The sequence below is a fragment of the Rhipicephalus microplus genome, chromosome 4 (genome assembly GCF_043290135.1).
Source record: "Rhipicephalus microplus isolate Deutch F79 chromosome 4, USDA_Rmic, whole genome shotgun sequence".
In the NCBI taxonomy this organism is placed as follows: Eukaryota; Metazoa; Arthropoda; class Arachnida; order Ixodida; family Ixodidae; genus Rhipicephalus; species Rhipicephalus microplus.
The window spans coordinates 218,930,494-218,948,004 of NC_134703.1; the positions used below are offsets into that span (position 1 = coordinate 218,930,494).

The 17,511-nt window shown below is 48.5% G+C and overlaps 1 protein-coding gene across 9 annotated transcripts in view; it reads left to right on the forward strand.

Annotated features, from left to right (window-relative positions):
- Positions 1 to 17,511, forward strand: part of LOC119172487 (nuclear factor related to kappa-B-binding protein) — a 608,836-nt gene that overhangs the window by 431,416 nt on the left and 159,909 nt on the right. For all 9 annotated transcript variants that reach the window (XM_075891782.1, XM_037423606.2, XM_075891784.1 and 6 more), the window contains one exon: positions 10,396 to 10,499. In XM_075891782.1, the coding sequence (XP_075747897.1) occupies positions 10,396 to 10,499 (104 nt within the window). The remainder of the gene's footprint in view (positions 1 to 10,395; positions 10,500 to 17,511) is intronic.

Genomic DNA, 17,511 nt, shown 5'->3' on the forward strand with positions numbered 1-17,511 from the left:
TACTCATTTTCGATGGCTGATGGCGGTATTTTCTGCAAGCTGTCCCCAGGCCGCCTGTATACGCTATAAAAGCGTGTTGTGGCTATCTTTTCTCGCGATCGTTTAACCGCGACAGTGGTATCTGCTGTGATCTCAAGGGACGCCCAGAAGCGTGCGCCCCCACGGACCCGAGCTAACGGGGGAGTTTTGACTCCCTCCCACGCCTAGCCGTGCGTGGCTTTGCCGTGTCCGGGGAAAAGGGGATCCTGGGGGTTGAGCCGACGCTGGGTGATTGGACCTTTAAGGCCCCCCGGCAGAGGCAACACACCCCTTTGGCCCCGGCTTCACGTAGACGGCACCCCTGGGCTGACCCACCCAGGGGAAATCGGCAGTCGCCTTTTCCTATCTCTCTCTCCCTACATCTTCGTCTTTCTTACTTTTTTAGCTTTCCTGTCTACTTCTCTCTTCTGTTTACTTCCAATTTTCCTGGCGGCAAGGGTTAACCCTGTGCAAATAGCCTACCTTGGTCTAGGCGCATTGGGTTATAGTGGCGTTGTACGGCTGGCGTCTGCAGGTTTCAGCATCCGCAAACTTGTAGCGTCCCCTCGTTGGGCTCCGTGGTGGGTGGCCGCCAACGCTACTGAACAACATACAATTAGCATGCATAAAGCATTCCCTTTACTCAGTGATCGTGCCTCCTCAAAGCGGGTACGCACCGAAGACATCAATTTTTTCACCCGGCCAAGACAAATGTTTCCTCATTTCCACGTTATACACTGCGAAAAAACTAACAAGCAAGCCAGAACTGTATCCCCCTTCGTGGTTTCTAGATGCTTAACCGAAACTCTCGGTGCCGGGTACAAGGTTACCAAAATGGCCAGTGGAGATCTACTCCTTGAAATACGTGACAAAGACCAATTCGATAAATTGAACACCCTCACAACGTTTGGAGACACACCCATCAGTATTACGCCACACAGGTCTATGAACTCATCTCGCGGGGTCGTTTCGGACGCAGATTTGCTTGACCTGACCGAAGCTGAACTTCTTGAAGGATGGAAGAGCGAGAATGTGACAAACGTACAGCGTATTAAGATAAGAAGAGATCAAAAGGAAATACCAACAAAACACTTAGTACTGACCTTTGCTTCGAGCGATTTGCCGGAAACAATTCAGACTGGGTACACAAAGACATCTGTGAGGCCATATATTCCCAACCCACGCCGTTGCTTCCATTGTCAGAGATATGGCCACGGCTCGCAAAGCTGTCGTGGCCAGAAAACTTGTGCTATGTGTGGAGTCGTGGGCCATGCGTCCGACAACTGCGAAGCACCTGCACACTGTGTAAACTGTGGCGGTAATCATGCCGCGTACTCACGTTCTTGTTCTTTCTGGAAAAAAGAAAAAGAAATCATCACTTTAAAGATAAAAGAAAACATTACATTTAAAGAAGCAAGAAAAAGAGTCTCGCCATTTTATGGCCCTACATATGCTGATGCGGCGCGCCAGGGGGCAGTGTCGCACCAGCCCTCGCCACTCCTTCGGCCTGCGCAGAGCGAGCCATTGGCTGTGGCGCCTGCCCCCAAGGCGGCAGTAGTTGAGTCTACTCCGCCTACTATTGAACAGAGACCAGGGACTCCAGGGTCCTCGGGTCTCAAGGCCTCACCTCGCCAGGCGAGGCCCAAGCTTCGAAAAACCAGCTCGCATGAGCGGGCATCCAGTGCCTCTGAGGAGGCAATGGATACGGCGGCACCTCTGGTGCCAAAAGAGCGGCGCGGCTCTCTGGAGCGCGCCAAGAAAACCAAAAAGCTAATAACAGGGCCTGATAATAGCCCTGTTACTTGAGCTCGACCTTTCAGCTTAAACAAGTCACTCCCTTAACGTACACACAGCACTACTTTACTTCCAATATGGAAACACAAATTATACATTGGAACGTCAGGGGCCTTCTCAGAAACCTTGACGACATCCAAGAACTCCTACACGAACACTCACCAAAAGTGCTGTGTGTACAAGAAACACACCTTAATTCAAAACACACAAATTTTCTTCGCAAATACGTTATTTTTCGAAAGGACCGTGATGATGGCATGACATCAGCCGGAGGTGTTGCCATCATAGTGAATCAAGGAATTGCATGCACACACTTACAACTCCAAACACCCCTTGAGGCAGTGGCTGTTCGAGCGGTTCTCTTTGATAAGCTGATCACAATCTGCACTATTTACATTCCTCCTAGCTATCAGCTGCAAAAACGCGATTTACACTCTCTAATTGATGAACTTCCGGAGCCTTATGTTCTCCTTGGAGACTTTAATGCGCATAGCAGGCTATGGGGTGACTCTCGGTATGACGCGCGAGGTCGACTGATCGAACAGTTCCTTATCTCGTCGAGCGCGTGTCTCCTAAATCGAAAAGAACCAACCTATTATAACCTCGCTAATAACACCTACTCCTCCATAGACCTGAGCATAGTATCTCCATCTCTTGTGCCTCTACTCCAGTGGAAAGTCGTCAGTAATCTGTACGGAAGTGACCACTTCCCCGTAGTTTTGAACACAACGACAGTAACCGAGTGTCCACCACGTGTTCCCAAGTGGCTCATAAACAGAGCCGACTGGGAACAGTTTCATACTATCGCTTGTCTAGGTTGGAATGACATCTGTACTCTGAACATTGATGGCGCTGTGAACTACTTCACAGCGTTTTTGATTGATGCTGCAACAAAATGCATCCCACAAACAAATGGACACCCTGGAAAACGAAGTGTGCCATGGTGGAGCTCTGAGTGCCGAAACGCGCGCAAACAGCAAAACAGAGCTTGGAGGTTGCTTCGGAACTCACCGACAGCCGAAAATCTTGAAACCTTCAAGAAAATAAAGTCTCAAGGCAGGAGAACGCGTCGGCAAGCCAGAAGAGAAAGCTGGCAGAAGTTTTTATCAGGGGTTAATTCATACACACAGGAGGCTAAAGTCTGGAGCATGGTCGGTAGGATAGCAGGGAAACAAGTACACACACTTCCACTCGTAAACACTCAGGGTGATACCTTGGAAGATCAGGCAAACTTCCTCGGTGCACACTTCGAACAGGTATCCAGCTCATCCCACTATACTGACACCTTCCAAAAATACAGAACAAGAATTGAAAAGCAGAAACTCGAACACAAATCCACCAGATACGAGGCATATAACCAAGCTTTCAGTCTAGCTGAGCTCCGAACATCTCTAAACTCCTGCAGTACTTCTGCCCCAGGTTCTGGCCGTGTGATGTATGAAATGTTAAAAAACCTACCAAACGAAACCCGAAAAACCTTACTTTGTTTGTACAATGCTATCTGGTCTTCTGGCACTATTCCTACCTCCTGGAAAGAGGCTATTGTTATTCCCATTTTGAAAGAGGGCAAGGACCCTTCTTTACCCTCGAGTTATAGGCCTATAGCACTTACAAGCTGCTTGTGCAAAGTCTTTGAAAAAATGATAAACTGCCGACTTGTACATTTTCTTGAAACAAATAATTTGCTCGACCCATTTCAGTGCGGGTTTCGAGAAAGTAGATCCACCACAGACCACCTAATTCGTATCGAGGCACAGATCAGAGACGCGTTCGTCCATAAACAATATTTTCTCTCTGTGTTCCTCGATATCGAAAAGGCTTATGATACAACATGGCGTTTCGGAATTCTAAGAGACCTGTCCCACCTTGGTGTGCGCGGAAGAATGTTTCATATAATCGAAAGTTACCTGTCAAACCGGACTTTCCGTGTCCGTCTGGGCAGTGTGCTCTCCCAAACATTTGTCCAAGAAACAGGCGTGCCACAAGGTGGTGTGCTTAGTTGCACACTTTTTATTATTAAAATGAATTCTTTGCACTTGTCCATTCCCTGCAATATGTTCTATTGTACATATGTCGACGACGTCCAGCTTGGCTTCAAGTCATGCAACTTGGCCATGTGTGAGCGGCAGGTGCAGCTGGGTTTAAATAAGGTCTCCAAATGGCCAGATGAAAACGGATTTCGACTTAACCCACAAAAAAGCACGTGTGTCTTGTTCTCTCGAAAGAGAGGCGTGCACTCGGAGCCTGACATTCAACTGAACGGGCAACAACTGTCCGTCAAAGCTGAGCATAAATTCTTAGGCTTAATCTTGGACAACAAGTTGACCTTCGTACCCCACATAAAGTATTTAAAAACAAAATGTTTAAAAGCCATGAATGTTATAAAAGTGTTGTCACGTACTACGTGGGGTAGTGACAGGAAATGCCTCATGAACCTGTATAGAAGCCTTATTCGCACCCACTTAGATTATGGGGCCATTATTTATCAGTCAGCGACTCAAAGTGCTTTGAAGATGCTGGATCCCGTGCACCATTCGGGCATCCGCCTTTCTACGGGTGCTTTTCGCACCAGCCCCGTAGAAAGCCTTTACGTTGAGTCAAATGAGTGGTCGCTTCATCTGCAAAGAACCTACATGTCCTTTGTATATTTCCTTAAGGTGAAAGCAGACAAGAGGCACCCCTCATACTCTACTATTAATGACTTGTCGAGCTCCATTCTTTTTCAAAACAGGCCTTCAATGAGGCAGCCCTTCTCAGTTCGCCTGAAGGGTTTAGCTGAGGACACTGGAGTGTCACTCGAACACAGTTTAATGGCTCCTGTAGCATACCCACCACCGTGGCAGTGGCAGACGATAGATTGCGATGTGTCTTTTTTAGAAGTTACTAAACATGCGCCTATTGCCCATATTCGAACATACTTCTTGGAACTTCAACACAAATACACACGTCCTGAGTTTTTTACAGATGCCTCTAAGTCTAACTCCTCTGTGTCCTACGCTGCTGTTGGCCCTTCCTTTTCGGATGCTGGCCCTCTACACCCAGGCACAAGTATCTTCACAGCGGAAGCTTACGCGATACTTGTGGCAGCTAAACACATCAAACAATCACAAATACAAAAAGCAGTAATTTATACAGACTCCCTCAGTGTGGTAACGGCTCTGCACAGTCTTAAAAAACAAAAAAACCCTGTCCTAGTTTCACTTTACTCCATTTTATGTACCCTCCACACACTCAACAGACATGTTGTTGTGTGCTGGGTGCCAGGGCACCGTGAGATTCAAGGCAACGTGATGGCGGATCAGCTTGCTGCATCCGCCCACGAAAGCACTGCCATTACACCGACATCAATCCCGGCCCTTGATCTTAAGCCGTCTCTCAAACGAAAACTCAGGGACTACTGGCAGAGCAAGTGGGATACACACACACAAAACAAACTACACGTTATCAAGCCACACCTTGGCCATTGGCCACCAGTATCAAAATCACGTCTAACAGAGGTAACACTAACAAGACTCAGGATAGGACACATATACACGACACACACGCATCTTTTGTCCGGTGGTGATCCACCATTGTGTGACAGATGTGGAGAGGCATTGACAGTCCTTCACATATTAATCCAGTGCAAACACTTAGAAACTCTAAGAAAACGACATTTTCCATTACCCTACCGACAGCATATACCTTTACACCCTGCAATGTTCGTCGGTAGGGAACCGCTTTTTAGTCATAAATTATTGCTAGCATTTTTAAAAGAAATTAATAATTTTCATATCATACACCCGGGCATTCCGTAGCACGACCTCTCTAGAGAGGTTTTTGCTGCGGCGGTTACACAAGAAAGCACTTGCCTCACGGCCCTTGGACGCAAAGGTATGAATCAGTGAGGCACTTGTGCTAATGCCATTCATATCCACCATCGTTTTTTATAATCACCAACTCTTGTCATCTATCCTCACCACACACACCTTTCACGGCATGGTCATGATTTTATTACTTGTATGTTTTTACCCGCCTTACCGCGAGGAATTTTATGGCCTTTATACAGCCGCTTATCACAATCATTGTCCATACTCTTAGTAACATGAACTGGCGCTCTTTGGCCGTGAAACGGCCCTTGCGCCACAAAACTTCAAACATCATCATTATCAGAAGCGTGCGCCACGACGCACTTTGCCAATTTCGTGGTAACCTCGCACGACGACCGTGACGACGCCATTAACATTGTAGCAAGTAGCCAACATTGCAGCAAGCTACACCCAAAGCATCAAAACACACCATTGATAACAAGATTAATGACAAAATATAGCTGACTCCTTGCTTCAAAACGAAAAGTTCCTCTACACGCGGATAACAAGCAAAGAAAGAATAGGGGGTGCTACTGTGTTGTGGAAATCGTCACGATTTTTTTATGACGGCATGCGTTTTTTTCTGATTCTCCAGAAATTTGCCACGCGATAGTGACGAACGACCCTTCGCGACAGCAAATATTGTTGTCACCACTCAAAAATCGCGTGCACGTGATCGAGCTTTTTCAAACTGCCTGCATCGGTTGGCGCAGGCAGTTTCGTGACCTTCGCTTGCTGTGTGCTTATCAGCTCAATGTCTCTACAGTCGCACCGTTCGTGAACCACACTGTGGCGCACAGATAAGACGGGGGACCTGCCGCTCACAGATAGAAAGGAAAACAATACGACACGCGACAAAGGATGAAGGAGTGGAGAGAGCGAGCTCATAATGATATTAATAATAATAAACGCAGGAGATCCAATGCGTGAGAAGGTGCCAGGTGTCGGTTGGCGGGACTGCATCGAATGAATGTAGGGGGTGCGCTTCTTACGATGCGGGGGGGGAGGGGGGGGGCAAAAAATTTAAATTCTTATGACTGAAGTTGGGGTTGCGTTTACTACGCAAGTCAACACGATATTTGTTGCTATGCTTTCTGTAAACTTTGCTTCCTAAAACACGAGCTTCGAAATTCACTTGCCACTATTAAATTACTTAGTTATATGACATTCATTCGACCCAAATTACTGTACGCTTTTATCACATGGGACCCATACACTGAACACAACATTAAAATAATAGAGAGAATCCAGCGCACCGATTCTCCCACATGATAGAAAATGACATTCCGCTGCTTGAAACACGCCGCCAGATCCTTTGCTTCAGCTTTCTGCAATAATTAATTAATCGGGAATTGTCCATAGACCCCTCATTATATGCGTCCCCTCTGTCCACGAGGCGTACACATCATGATCACACACATGCCTTTAACCCCTCATTTTGCAAGGACGGATGCTTACAAATATTTGTTCTAGTGGCACTGCACCAATGAACCTTTCTAAATCAGCTCATCACCCATGTCTCATTTTTGTGCCACCGTATTTCTTACATCAGATTCTTATTATCTTTATATTGGTATTATGTGGTATTTCTTGTTTAAATATTAGGGTTCCTTCTGCATTATGTTCGAGGTTTTGTGTGTTGTCTAGTCTAACTGTGTTGATATTTTGTATTGGACTTTGTGGGGTCTTGAAATGAGAACGCCACTCTCAAAACACACAGACACAGCCAACATGGTCGAACTAAACTACGTGGGGGTGCTGACACCACCTGTAAAGTTGTTTGCGTTGTGTAGCGCATGTGTCTCGCACAGAAGCCGTTTTTCGGGGGTAATAACCGCCGTACGATGGATGGCCTGTTCGCGTTGAGTACCACTGTTGGTAGAGTGGTAGCACCGGCGGTGACCCCTGGCGGAAGGCAGGCCTTGGTGGCGAGCGAGAGTGAGCGAGCCTCTTCTGCGCGTGGCGGCTGCTGCGAAAGGTTGTCTCTAGTGTGGGTCCTCGGTGTGGGGCACCGCGGGCCTGCGCGTCGGGGGCCCTCGTAGTAAGTCAAGCGTTGGCGATGCCGCCGCCTTGGGTGTGTTAGCGTGTTTGTCGTGTTGTGTGTTTGTCATGTTATTGGGTTTGTTTTGGAGTGTCTGTGTGTGTGTGTAAGGGTGTCCTAGCGTATTGATATCAGTTGATGTGTCATTCGGCGGACGATATCGTCATTTTAAATTAGTTAAATAAATGTATGTTGTTTGCTTTGTACCGACCGTGTCTACTTTGTCCGTTCACTCCAAGAGCGTGGCATGGCACGCGCTCGCCTCGTCGAGACCCCACAACTAAAACTACACATTTAACTTACTTTTACATTGACTATATCATAAACCGAATCAAATGCATCCCTAGTGATCAACACGCTAAGTACACAACCTTATACAATATTCTAATACACTCAATGAACATAAGAAACAAACCCTAAGTCATGTGAAGGCGTCCCAGCCGTACCATGTGGGGACCCACGTTGTATGGCCCATAGTCGCCGCACCCCGCAGGACCTCATCAGGAGACAGCCATCAGCGCCAGCCGCCACGCACCAAAGAGCCTCGCCAATCTTTTCTCATGTCTTGCCAGACCGCCTTGCCGCCAGACATCACTGCTGGTGATGATAATGATGATGATAATGGTGATAAAGGCTCACAAGCACAACGCCACCTACTGCTTGATGATTGTGAACCCTAAATGCCGCCTATGTGCAAAACACGCATGTGCCACGAGGCTCAAAAGACCTTACACTTTTTGTTTTGTATGAAAAACCAGTGCCCTTCCTGCAGTATAGGTCAGCAGTATGTTATAAATAAAAAAATAACAATGGGAGAGAAATGACATGGAAAAAGAAAATACATCACGTGCGCCTTGTGACCTTGAGAACTTTTTCTATCCTCCCCCCCCCCCTTTTTTTAGCTAATGCGTGACTTGTCAGTGCGATCGTGCGGCCGCCCGTGGACAAGTCGTGGCCTCTTATGATGGTCCCAGTAACGACTGAGCGCGCCATGCTCAAATCAACCAATGGCCAATACAACAGCTATGACGAGTGATTTTTGAGCTTGTAGCATCATTTGTCGAGAGAAGAGAGGGCAATTTTGAGCTGACTTTCATAATTTATTGTGAATTCCAGGCCGTGTGCTATCCTGCTCAAATCAATCAATGGCCAATACAACAGCTGTGACGAGTGATCTTTGAGCTTGTAGCGTCATTTGTCGAGAGAAGAGAGGGCAATTTTCAGCTGACTTTCATAATTTATTGCGAATTCCAGGCCATGTGCTATCCTGCTCAAATCAATCAATGGCCAATACAACAGCTGTGACGAGTGATCTTCGAGCTTGTAGCGTCATTTGTCGAGAGAAGAGAGGGCAATTTTGAGCTGACTTTCATAATTTATTGCGAATTCCAGGCCGTGTGCTATCCTGCTCAAATCAATCAATGGCCAATACAACAGCTGTGACGAGTGATCTTCGAGCTTGTAGCGTCATTTGTCGAGAGAAGAGAGGGCAATTTTTAGCTGACTTTCATAATTTATTGTGAATTCCAGGCCGTTTGCTATCCTGCTCAAATCAATCAATGGCCAATACAACAGCTGTGACGAGTGATCTTCGAGCTTGTAGCGTCATTTGTCGAGAGAAGAGAGGGCAATTTTTAGCTGACTTTCATAATTTATTGCGAATTCCAGGCCGTGTGCTATCCCATAATATATGGCTTGCGTGTTCTGGGAAGCCTCGACTATCGATCGGCAGCGTTTTGCGACCAAGCTCAAAAAGTATTGCGGGGCCCCTTTGATGCACCAAACATGTGCATCCCAACAATCTAAGCCATTCACTGCGTCTGCTGAAGTTTCTAGAACCAGTATGACCAATGCTTTCAGGTAGGATAAATTATAGAGCTTTGTGGAGAGGGGAAAGAACAGAAAAAAGGCCGCTGCCGTGCACTGGCCATCCTCCGAAAATGGAGCCAACTGCTCAAAGGCCCCCTGCAACACTTTGTGATCAATGTCAGAAGATGCTACCAGTCAGTAATCGACGCTCCCAAGAACTTGCAAGCCAAATATTACACACGCAGCCTAGAATTCACAAAAAATTATCAAAGCCAGCTAGAAATTGCTCTTTCCTCTTTACACAAATGACGCTTCAAGCTCGAAAATCACTCATCACAGCCATCGTAGCGGCCATTGATTGATTTGAGCATGGCATGCACAGCCGTTACTGAGGCTATCGCAAGAGGCCATGATTTGTTTGCACAAAATGTTGCGTATTTGAAGGAAAACAAAAAAGCTCAAGGCACTCATTTTCTTTCCCCATGCCATCCTTCCAGCACTTGTGTTTGGGTGCGAGTTTTGCGGTAGTGAAGAAGTGTTGCAAGACTCCTTTAAAGATGTGTGAAATAAATTATGTTTATCGGAACAGTCATCTTCTAGTAAAAGTTTGATATTTTCGTTGTTTTTTTTGTTTTTTTGTCACATCATTTTTTTTTACCTCTGATAATATTTTATGAAGCAGCCCACATAAAATCACCCAAGCGCTAGCACTTGTGTTTGCATAGATGTGTGTGTGCGTGGTGGTGTCCTTTTGTGCGCTAACTCATCAAATATCATGGTCATTCAGTATGCATTAATGACCTCTCTTTCACTCTTGCAAGACTACTCTGAATGAAAATGACTATGCTGGACACACATCACTGTCATGACATGGTTGTTGTGCAGTGCGGGATGCAGCTGCTCGCCTGCCCAACGGTGAGGGAACACGTGCCGACATCTGTGAGCTGCTCAAGGACTCCCAGTACCTGGCTGAGGCCAGTGACCAGCAGGTATGCAGCTGCTGCCACGTTCCACCAGAGATCAGTGCAAATCTTGTTTGTTTAGATTTAGGTAGCCAAAAAATAAAATTCATTTGTTCACTAAATGCATGATTGAGAAGGAAAAACAAGCTCACAACACGCGCAATGAACGCGAAAAAAAGACCTACGAAAAAACACGCATAGTACACAACATGAGCGCAATCATGTCATACACCACACAAACAGGTAGCGCACTTCTTTTTTCGTGTTCGAACAGTGTCGCAAGTGTCGACTCTGCACAACCAACCAGTCTCTATTCTGGCGCTTCAAGGAAAAGGAGTGGAACGTCTATGCCAAGGTGCCATCCTCGTCGCCTGTTCGCAGCAACGTGATTGTCAAAAAATATTACTACTGCAGTGAACATAAATAGGAACAAAGTGGCATAAGAAGTCTTTTTTTAAAAAGTTCAATGTCTCCACACTGTAAAAATTTTATGTTTGTAAATTTTATCTCCTTAAGTTAATGCAGTTATCGTTTTGAAATGTGCTAGCTGACAAGAATGTAGTGCATTGAAAATTTGTTTTTAATATTGTTCCCGTGGTGGAAACGCATCTTTTTAATTATTGCCTCATGGTTCTAGTTTTCATGATATTGTAACACGAAGGTAGCTACATTGGCCGTAATATACCAGCTCTGCGTTCGTGTGTCTAGTGCCTTCGTGTTACATTTAGTGAAAGTGCGGGGTACCAGTACGGAATTTCACAGTGGACGTCATGTGCCTGCCTCTACGATGGCAAATCAACCATTGACGTCCGGACCAGCGATGATGGCAAACCAACCGTCAACAGCAAAGAGCTACTGAAGGCTCAGCAGAGTGATCCGTTTCGAGTCTCGGAGGGACGGAGCGCCGTATACGCTGCTTGCTTTGCGGCGGGCGCCGTTAAACCGTTTTGAGAGGCGCGCCGTTACGCTGCTTGTTCGGCGGATGGCGCGATTAGGGGGCTGAAACAGCGTGTGTCGCTGAGTCCCCGGTGGATTCATTTTGCTGGACCATGACGGGCTCCTGCTGAAGTATATAGCCACTGACGACGAGTCCATAGACCCGTTTAAGGTGGTTATGCCCAAAAGTCTGAGAGCCGCACTGCTGCGAGCCTCTCACGACGAGCCCATTGCCGGTCACCTGAGTGGCTCTAAAGTTTTGCGAAACTGAGCAAGGTTGTGACTTGGCTTGGCGTAAAGCGTGACATTTTTTTGTTATTGCCGTTCCTGCCACGTCTGTCAAACGGTGAAATCAAGGGGTGGCAAGCCGCCCGGCTTGATGAAACTGATTGTCAGTGAGCGTCCGTGGCAAGTAGCCACCTGCGATCTAATGGGGCCGTTCCCCAGGAGTAAGCAGGGGTTCATACATCTGATGGTAGTTGTTGATCATTTTTCCAAATGGGTGGAGCTGTTTCCGCTGCGGAAAGTGACAGCGCGAGCGGTGCTAGAGAGGCTACAAGAAGTGTTTTGTCGGTTCGGCTTTCCGAAAAGATTGATCACGGACAATGCGTCGTATTTCACCGCTCGGGTGTTTGGTTATACGTGCCGTTCCCTAGGAATAGATCACTGCACCACTTCGCCCTACCGTCCCCAGTCCAATTTGACGGAGCGAACCAATCGTACGCTCAAACCGATGTTGGCGGCCTTTGCCGAAAGTCAAAGGGACTGGGCAGACCATTTGAGTGAACTCGCGTTTGCAATCCGAACCTCCGAGAGTCGCTCTACTGGTTTCTCTCCCGCCTTCCTTAATTTCGGAAGGGAGTTGGCAAATCCGGTGACCAGTGTTATGCAATGCCAGCTCGAAGACGAGGAAGAATCGGCAGACTGTTCTGCCTACGCTTCCACACTTTGGGACAGGCTTTGTCGAGCTATCAGTAGAGCGAGGCAGAGTTTGGCATCGGCCAGGGCCGAGCAAAAGGCCCAGTACGACCGAAAACGTCGCCACCTTTCATTTAAGGTGGGTGACCTCGTCCTGAAGCGCAACCACGCCCTTAGCGACGCGAGCAAGGGTTTCTCAACTTCGCTCGCTCCAAAGTGGCTTAGTTCGTACCGAGTGGAAAAAGCTTGGACTCCACTCGCGTACTTGCTGAAAGACCCGCTTTCGGGAAAACTCAGCCGTGCCCACATCGCAGACCTGAAAGCCTTTGCGTCAAGGTCTGACGAGCCTGCGCCAGCGCCCAGTGGCTCTTCGCGCAAGCAACGGCGCACACCCAGCGCGGCGGACCGCATTCGGACCACGCACCGGTATAATCTGAGGAAGCGGTCACCTTAGTGATTTCGCGCCGGACGGCGGGCTTATTTCCGCAACCGAAGGCCCTCATTTTTACTTTCTAGTCTCAGTTAGCTAACTTCTTTACAGCCAGTGCTTGCAAAGAAGTCTGTTCCACCCAGTTACTGCTGCTGATTTTCATTTTAGTGTTGTTGTTTACTTGATGTTTTTTTTTTCGTGTTTTCTTTTTTTTTTTTCTTCTCGCTAGAGGAGGGGATTGTGAATTGGTGCTTTAGCGTGGGAAGAGGGACAAATGACACTCTGTGCTTCCCTTCGGAGCGCGTTTGGAGAGACCCGACCATCGGAGGTGTGTGTGCGTGTGTGTGTGTGCGTGTGGCGACAATTAGGAAGTCACCGACCCCTACACCACTTTGGACTCTGGAGGTGTTCGGAGACCTGCACGAGGCTCCTGCACGAGGCCAGCTGTCGCAGACGCTGTGCACGACTCGATCGACGCCGCAGGACGCCTCGCAGCCAATGGATTTGGTGACCATTATTCCAGCAGAAGGGCCGGCTGTCGCAGTGAGGTCCATCCGAACCTTCACCGAGGCGGCGTTCGTCGGACTCGCAGGGCTGTCGTCAACATCGACGAGACGAAGCACACTCTGGTGGTGCAGGTGTGTGTGTCTGTGTGGTGCGGAGAGGGGAAAAACCGGGTCAATGACCCTTACGTCAACATAGGTGGCGCTGGTTGTCGGTGGGGCGACGGGGGGAAGCCGGAGACTGTCAGCGGTGCGCCATTCTTGTTCTGGTGCCGGTCGTCGTGGTCACAGGTATTTCAGCGACATGCCCTCCAGCCAGAAACCCACACGGCGGGCGCCTCGGCGGCCAGAACCTTCCGCCTCGGCACCACCCAAGTCCACCAGGCGGGCGTCCCGGCGGCGGGGATCAACAACATCGGCACCGCCACCGGTCCCCAAAACACCAGGGCGGAGCGTGGCCACGTGGGCGCGGCAGGAGGGGCAGGAGGTCCTGCGCTATTTCGTGAGCGACGCACCGTGGAAAACACAGCGGCGTGTTCGGCGCGACCTGCCGCTGGACCGTGTCCCGTGGCCATTCCGTGGCTGCACGCTGGCGGAGGGCAAGAAAGCAGCCGGAGGCACCCAACTACCCACCGATGCAGCGGTGGGGTTCTGCGCCACGTGCCGCGTAACCGTGCACTTCAAGTGCCACTACAAGGGTGCCATGCACGTGGCGCGGACAAAGGCGGCCGCCGAGGGGAGGGCCACCGAGAGGAAGGTGCCGGATCCAGCCCCGCTGAGCCTGCGCTCGAACACGGACCTGGCGGCCCTGTGCCGACAGCGAATGGGGGAGGACCCCCATTTCGCGGCACTACTGTCAGGGCTGCCATCGCCCGCAGCCACCGCCCGCAGCCACCGACGGACCACCTATGGACGGCGTCGCTACCATGGACGTCGACCGTCTTTTGGAACTATAAAGCACAGCGGAGCCCCTCCCTCCCCCTAAGAACGCTGCAGCAGGCAAAATATATGTTTTTTTGTCTCTCTCATGTGTATTCTGTGTTGTTTTATTTTTTTTTCCTTCAGCAGCAGTTGCAGAGCGAGGCTGAGGCTAGCTGTTGCCCATCACATGACGCCTTTGTATGTATGGGCGACGACCGGCTGCCTTTGCAGACCGGTATATAGGGTGAATTAAGGAGAGGAGGATGTGGGGATCTGAGGCGCGCCCGCGACTATTTCGCGGGCATTCCGCCACACGGCCACACCCTTTTGCTTTCCCGCTCTGTTAACACCACGTGGCGATAGATGGCGCCACGTGCGGGCACGGCACGCGGTACGCGCGCGCCGGGGGAGCGCTCTCTTTTCCGTTGGTCGGCGCCGGGTAAGCATGTGTTTTCCTTCGTCCGCGTCCCCTTTGGTAATCGCCGGACTGTAGCCTGCCTGGGGTGGCCTTGGGCACCTCGGCAGGCGTGTTTACTTGAGTGCTAGCTTCGGTAGCGTACGCTAAGCCCACAGCGGTGCCTAGTGCTTGAAGTGGTCGTACCACAACGAGCCGCACTTGCCGTAGGCCTACGCGTACGAGGTTTGCCCTAACACTCGCGACCAGGCCCAGTGGCCATCGTGAGAGTGCGCAGCATAGCCGCGAGGGACCTTTTCCCGACCGGCGTGTCAAAGCTCGCCATTGCCAGCTGCGACGTGCTCGCGGTTTTCGCCTTATTGTGAACGTCCGCGTGCGGGTGCCTTTGCTACCCACGTCCCGGGAGCGGACGTTGTACTGTTGTTCGGGCTGCCGCCAGTGGCAATAAAGTGTTGTGTTTTGCATTAGAACACTGTCTGTTTGCCGCGCCGCGCTAAACGCCTTATTAGTTGAGCGCGCGCGGAGCGGTGCGCTACACGCGAGTAAACGGAGTAGCGGCCCTGTGGCTCGCTAAGCGTGAACCCGCGGTGATCGTCCGCTGCAGTTAGTAGCGGGGTCACCATAACTTCGACAGAGTCCTATGTCGTCTATATACAAGACGTGCTATCTCTCTGCCACAAAGCTGACGACAGCATGACCGAGGCAAACAAGATCGGCCACATCTTAAAATGTATTGCCGAGGATGCCTATAATCTACTTATGTGCAAAGACTGTCATCTATCATTCGCGGTGCACCACTTGGCTGGGTGGCGGCGTGGTGGGCGAAATAGTGGCGTATGAGTGTGAGTGGCCCGGGAAACCTGGTAAATGTTACATGCCAGACCGTACAGAGTGACGGCAAGCCCAAGCTTGCAATTTCTTGCTGAACAACTGCTTGAATAAGGGAAAGAAAGGGCATCTTGTCCCTAAATTCAGAATGGACAGGTGTAACCGGAGACATGGCTTCAAGCTCATGGCGAATTAGCTGCAATCTGTTGTACACTTGGGCAACCCGACGGCTGCAACAGTGGATGAAATTTATTTAGAAAATACTGCAATCACAGATGACCAGGCAGAGGGAGAACATTACAATAAACAATATACGCAAACATCGAGAAAAATTATTGCAATAAACAAATTTGCAAGAATACAAAATGGATGATACAAGAAATGTAAGAAAAATACAGCAACCTATATATAAGAATAAATAATGGCAGAAATGGAGTGATGTCTTAAAGCACGAAGAAAAATAATTTACACACATGCACAGTCAAATTTATATATATAGAAACACCTGAAGTATTATGAATACTGAAGACTAAAAATCCGAAGGAGTGATATTGCATGAGAACAAAGCACAGACATTATAACAAGCACTAGAAATATGGAGAAGGTGCACCTATGTCATGGTTTGGATGCTCCGAGCAACGCTTTCTCGAAGTCATCACATGAAATGACATCAGGTGGTAAGCTATTTCATTGAATAATTGTTCGGGGAAAGAAGGAATCTTTAAAGATGTTAGTCCGAGTGGAGTATGGTAGCAGGTTATACATATGGCGATGCCTAGATGCGCGAGGGGAAAATAGTTTTATGTATTTTTGGACACAAATATTCAGCTTACCATTATAAATGGAATGCGAAAATTTCAGGCTTGCCATTCTGCGGCATTCTTCGAGAACAGGGGTGTCATTGTCTTTCATTAAATTTGTGGGAGAACCAGTTGATTTAAACTTAGAAAAAATAAAACTTACAGCACATCTTAGAACCATTTCAAGTTTTTAAATATCTTTTGAAAGTGTTCTTAACCACTGATGCATATTCTAGTTTAGACAAAATACACGCTTTTTACGCGAGCATTTTTTAATTTCAAAGGGGCTTTTTTCAATTTGTGCCTCAGAAAACCACGCTTACAAGAAGCTGGTGCACAGACATTTGTTATATGTGAGGACCAAGAAAGTGTGTTTGTAATGGTAACTCCTAGGTATTTATATTCATTTACTTCCCGTACTGGAGTTTCGTGGACGTGGTAGGTAAACGTGAATGGCTGTTTCTTTTTTGTCACACGTAGGAATATTGTTTTGTCACACGTAGGAATATTGTTTTGTCAGCGTTTAATGTCATTGATGACCGAGTACACCACTCACTAACATGTGTTAATGCAAGACTTAGATCAACGTGATCTTGTTGGCATGTCACTTCATCAAGGAGTGTCGTCGCTTCGAACAGGCTAAGGGCCGTCGAGTTCCAAAACCACAGTATGATTATGAGCGACGCCGTAGTGGAGGGCTATAGAAGTTTCGACCACATGGGATTCTTTAGCGTGCACTCAAATCTGAGCACACGAGCCTACAGAATTTTCGCTTGCATCGAAAATGCAGCCGCCGCAGCCAAGATTTGATCCCGCAATTGCGGGTCAGCAGCCCAGTACCTTAGCCACTAGACCACTGGGGCGGGGATGTTGCCAGACTGTATACAGCTGGTGTTGCCGTCGGTGGCCACTACACCACTATTCTATTTATTGTACTCGAACAGTGCCCACACGACTTCATTCTGCGCATGGACTTTCCTTTAAAGCACGCAGCCCACATTGACTGCTCTGAAGGTATTGTACAGCTGGATCTGGCCTTTTCTGCCGACGCCGCAACTTGTGCATTACCTCGTTTATGTCGTGCTAATTCACTCGCCTGTCTCCACAAGTTGCTACACCTGTTCTCCTGACGCCCTATCCCCCCCATACCAGATGGCGACTAAGTCGTGTTGCCACTCAACAACATGGTTCTAACGCACAACATTGCCCGGCCAAGCACTATAGTCCACATATCATTGAACCATCTATTAGTTCGTGGGCATCGTTTGTAGTCTTGGTAAAGGAGAAA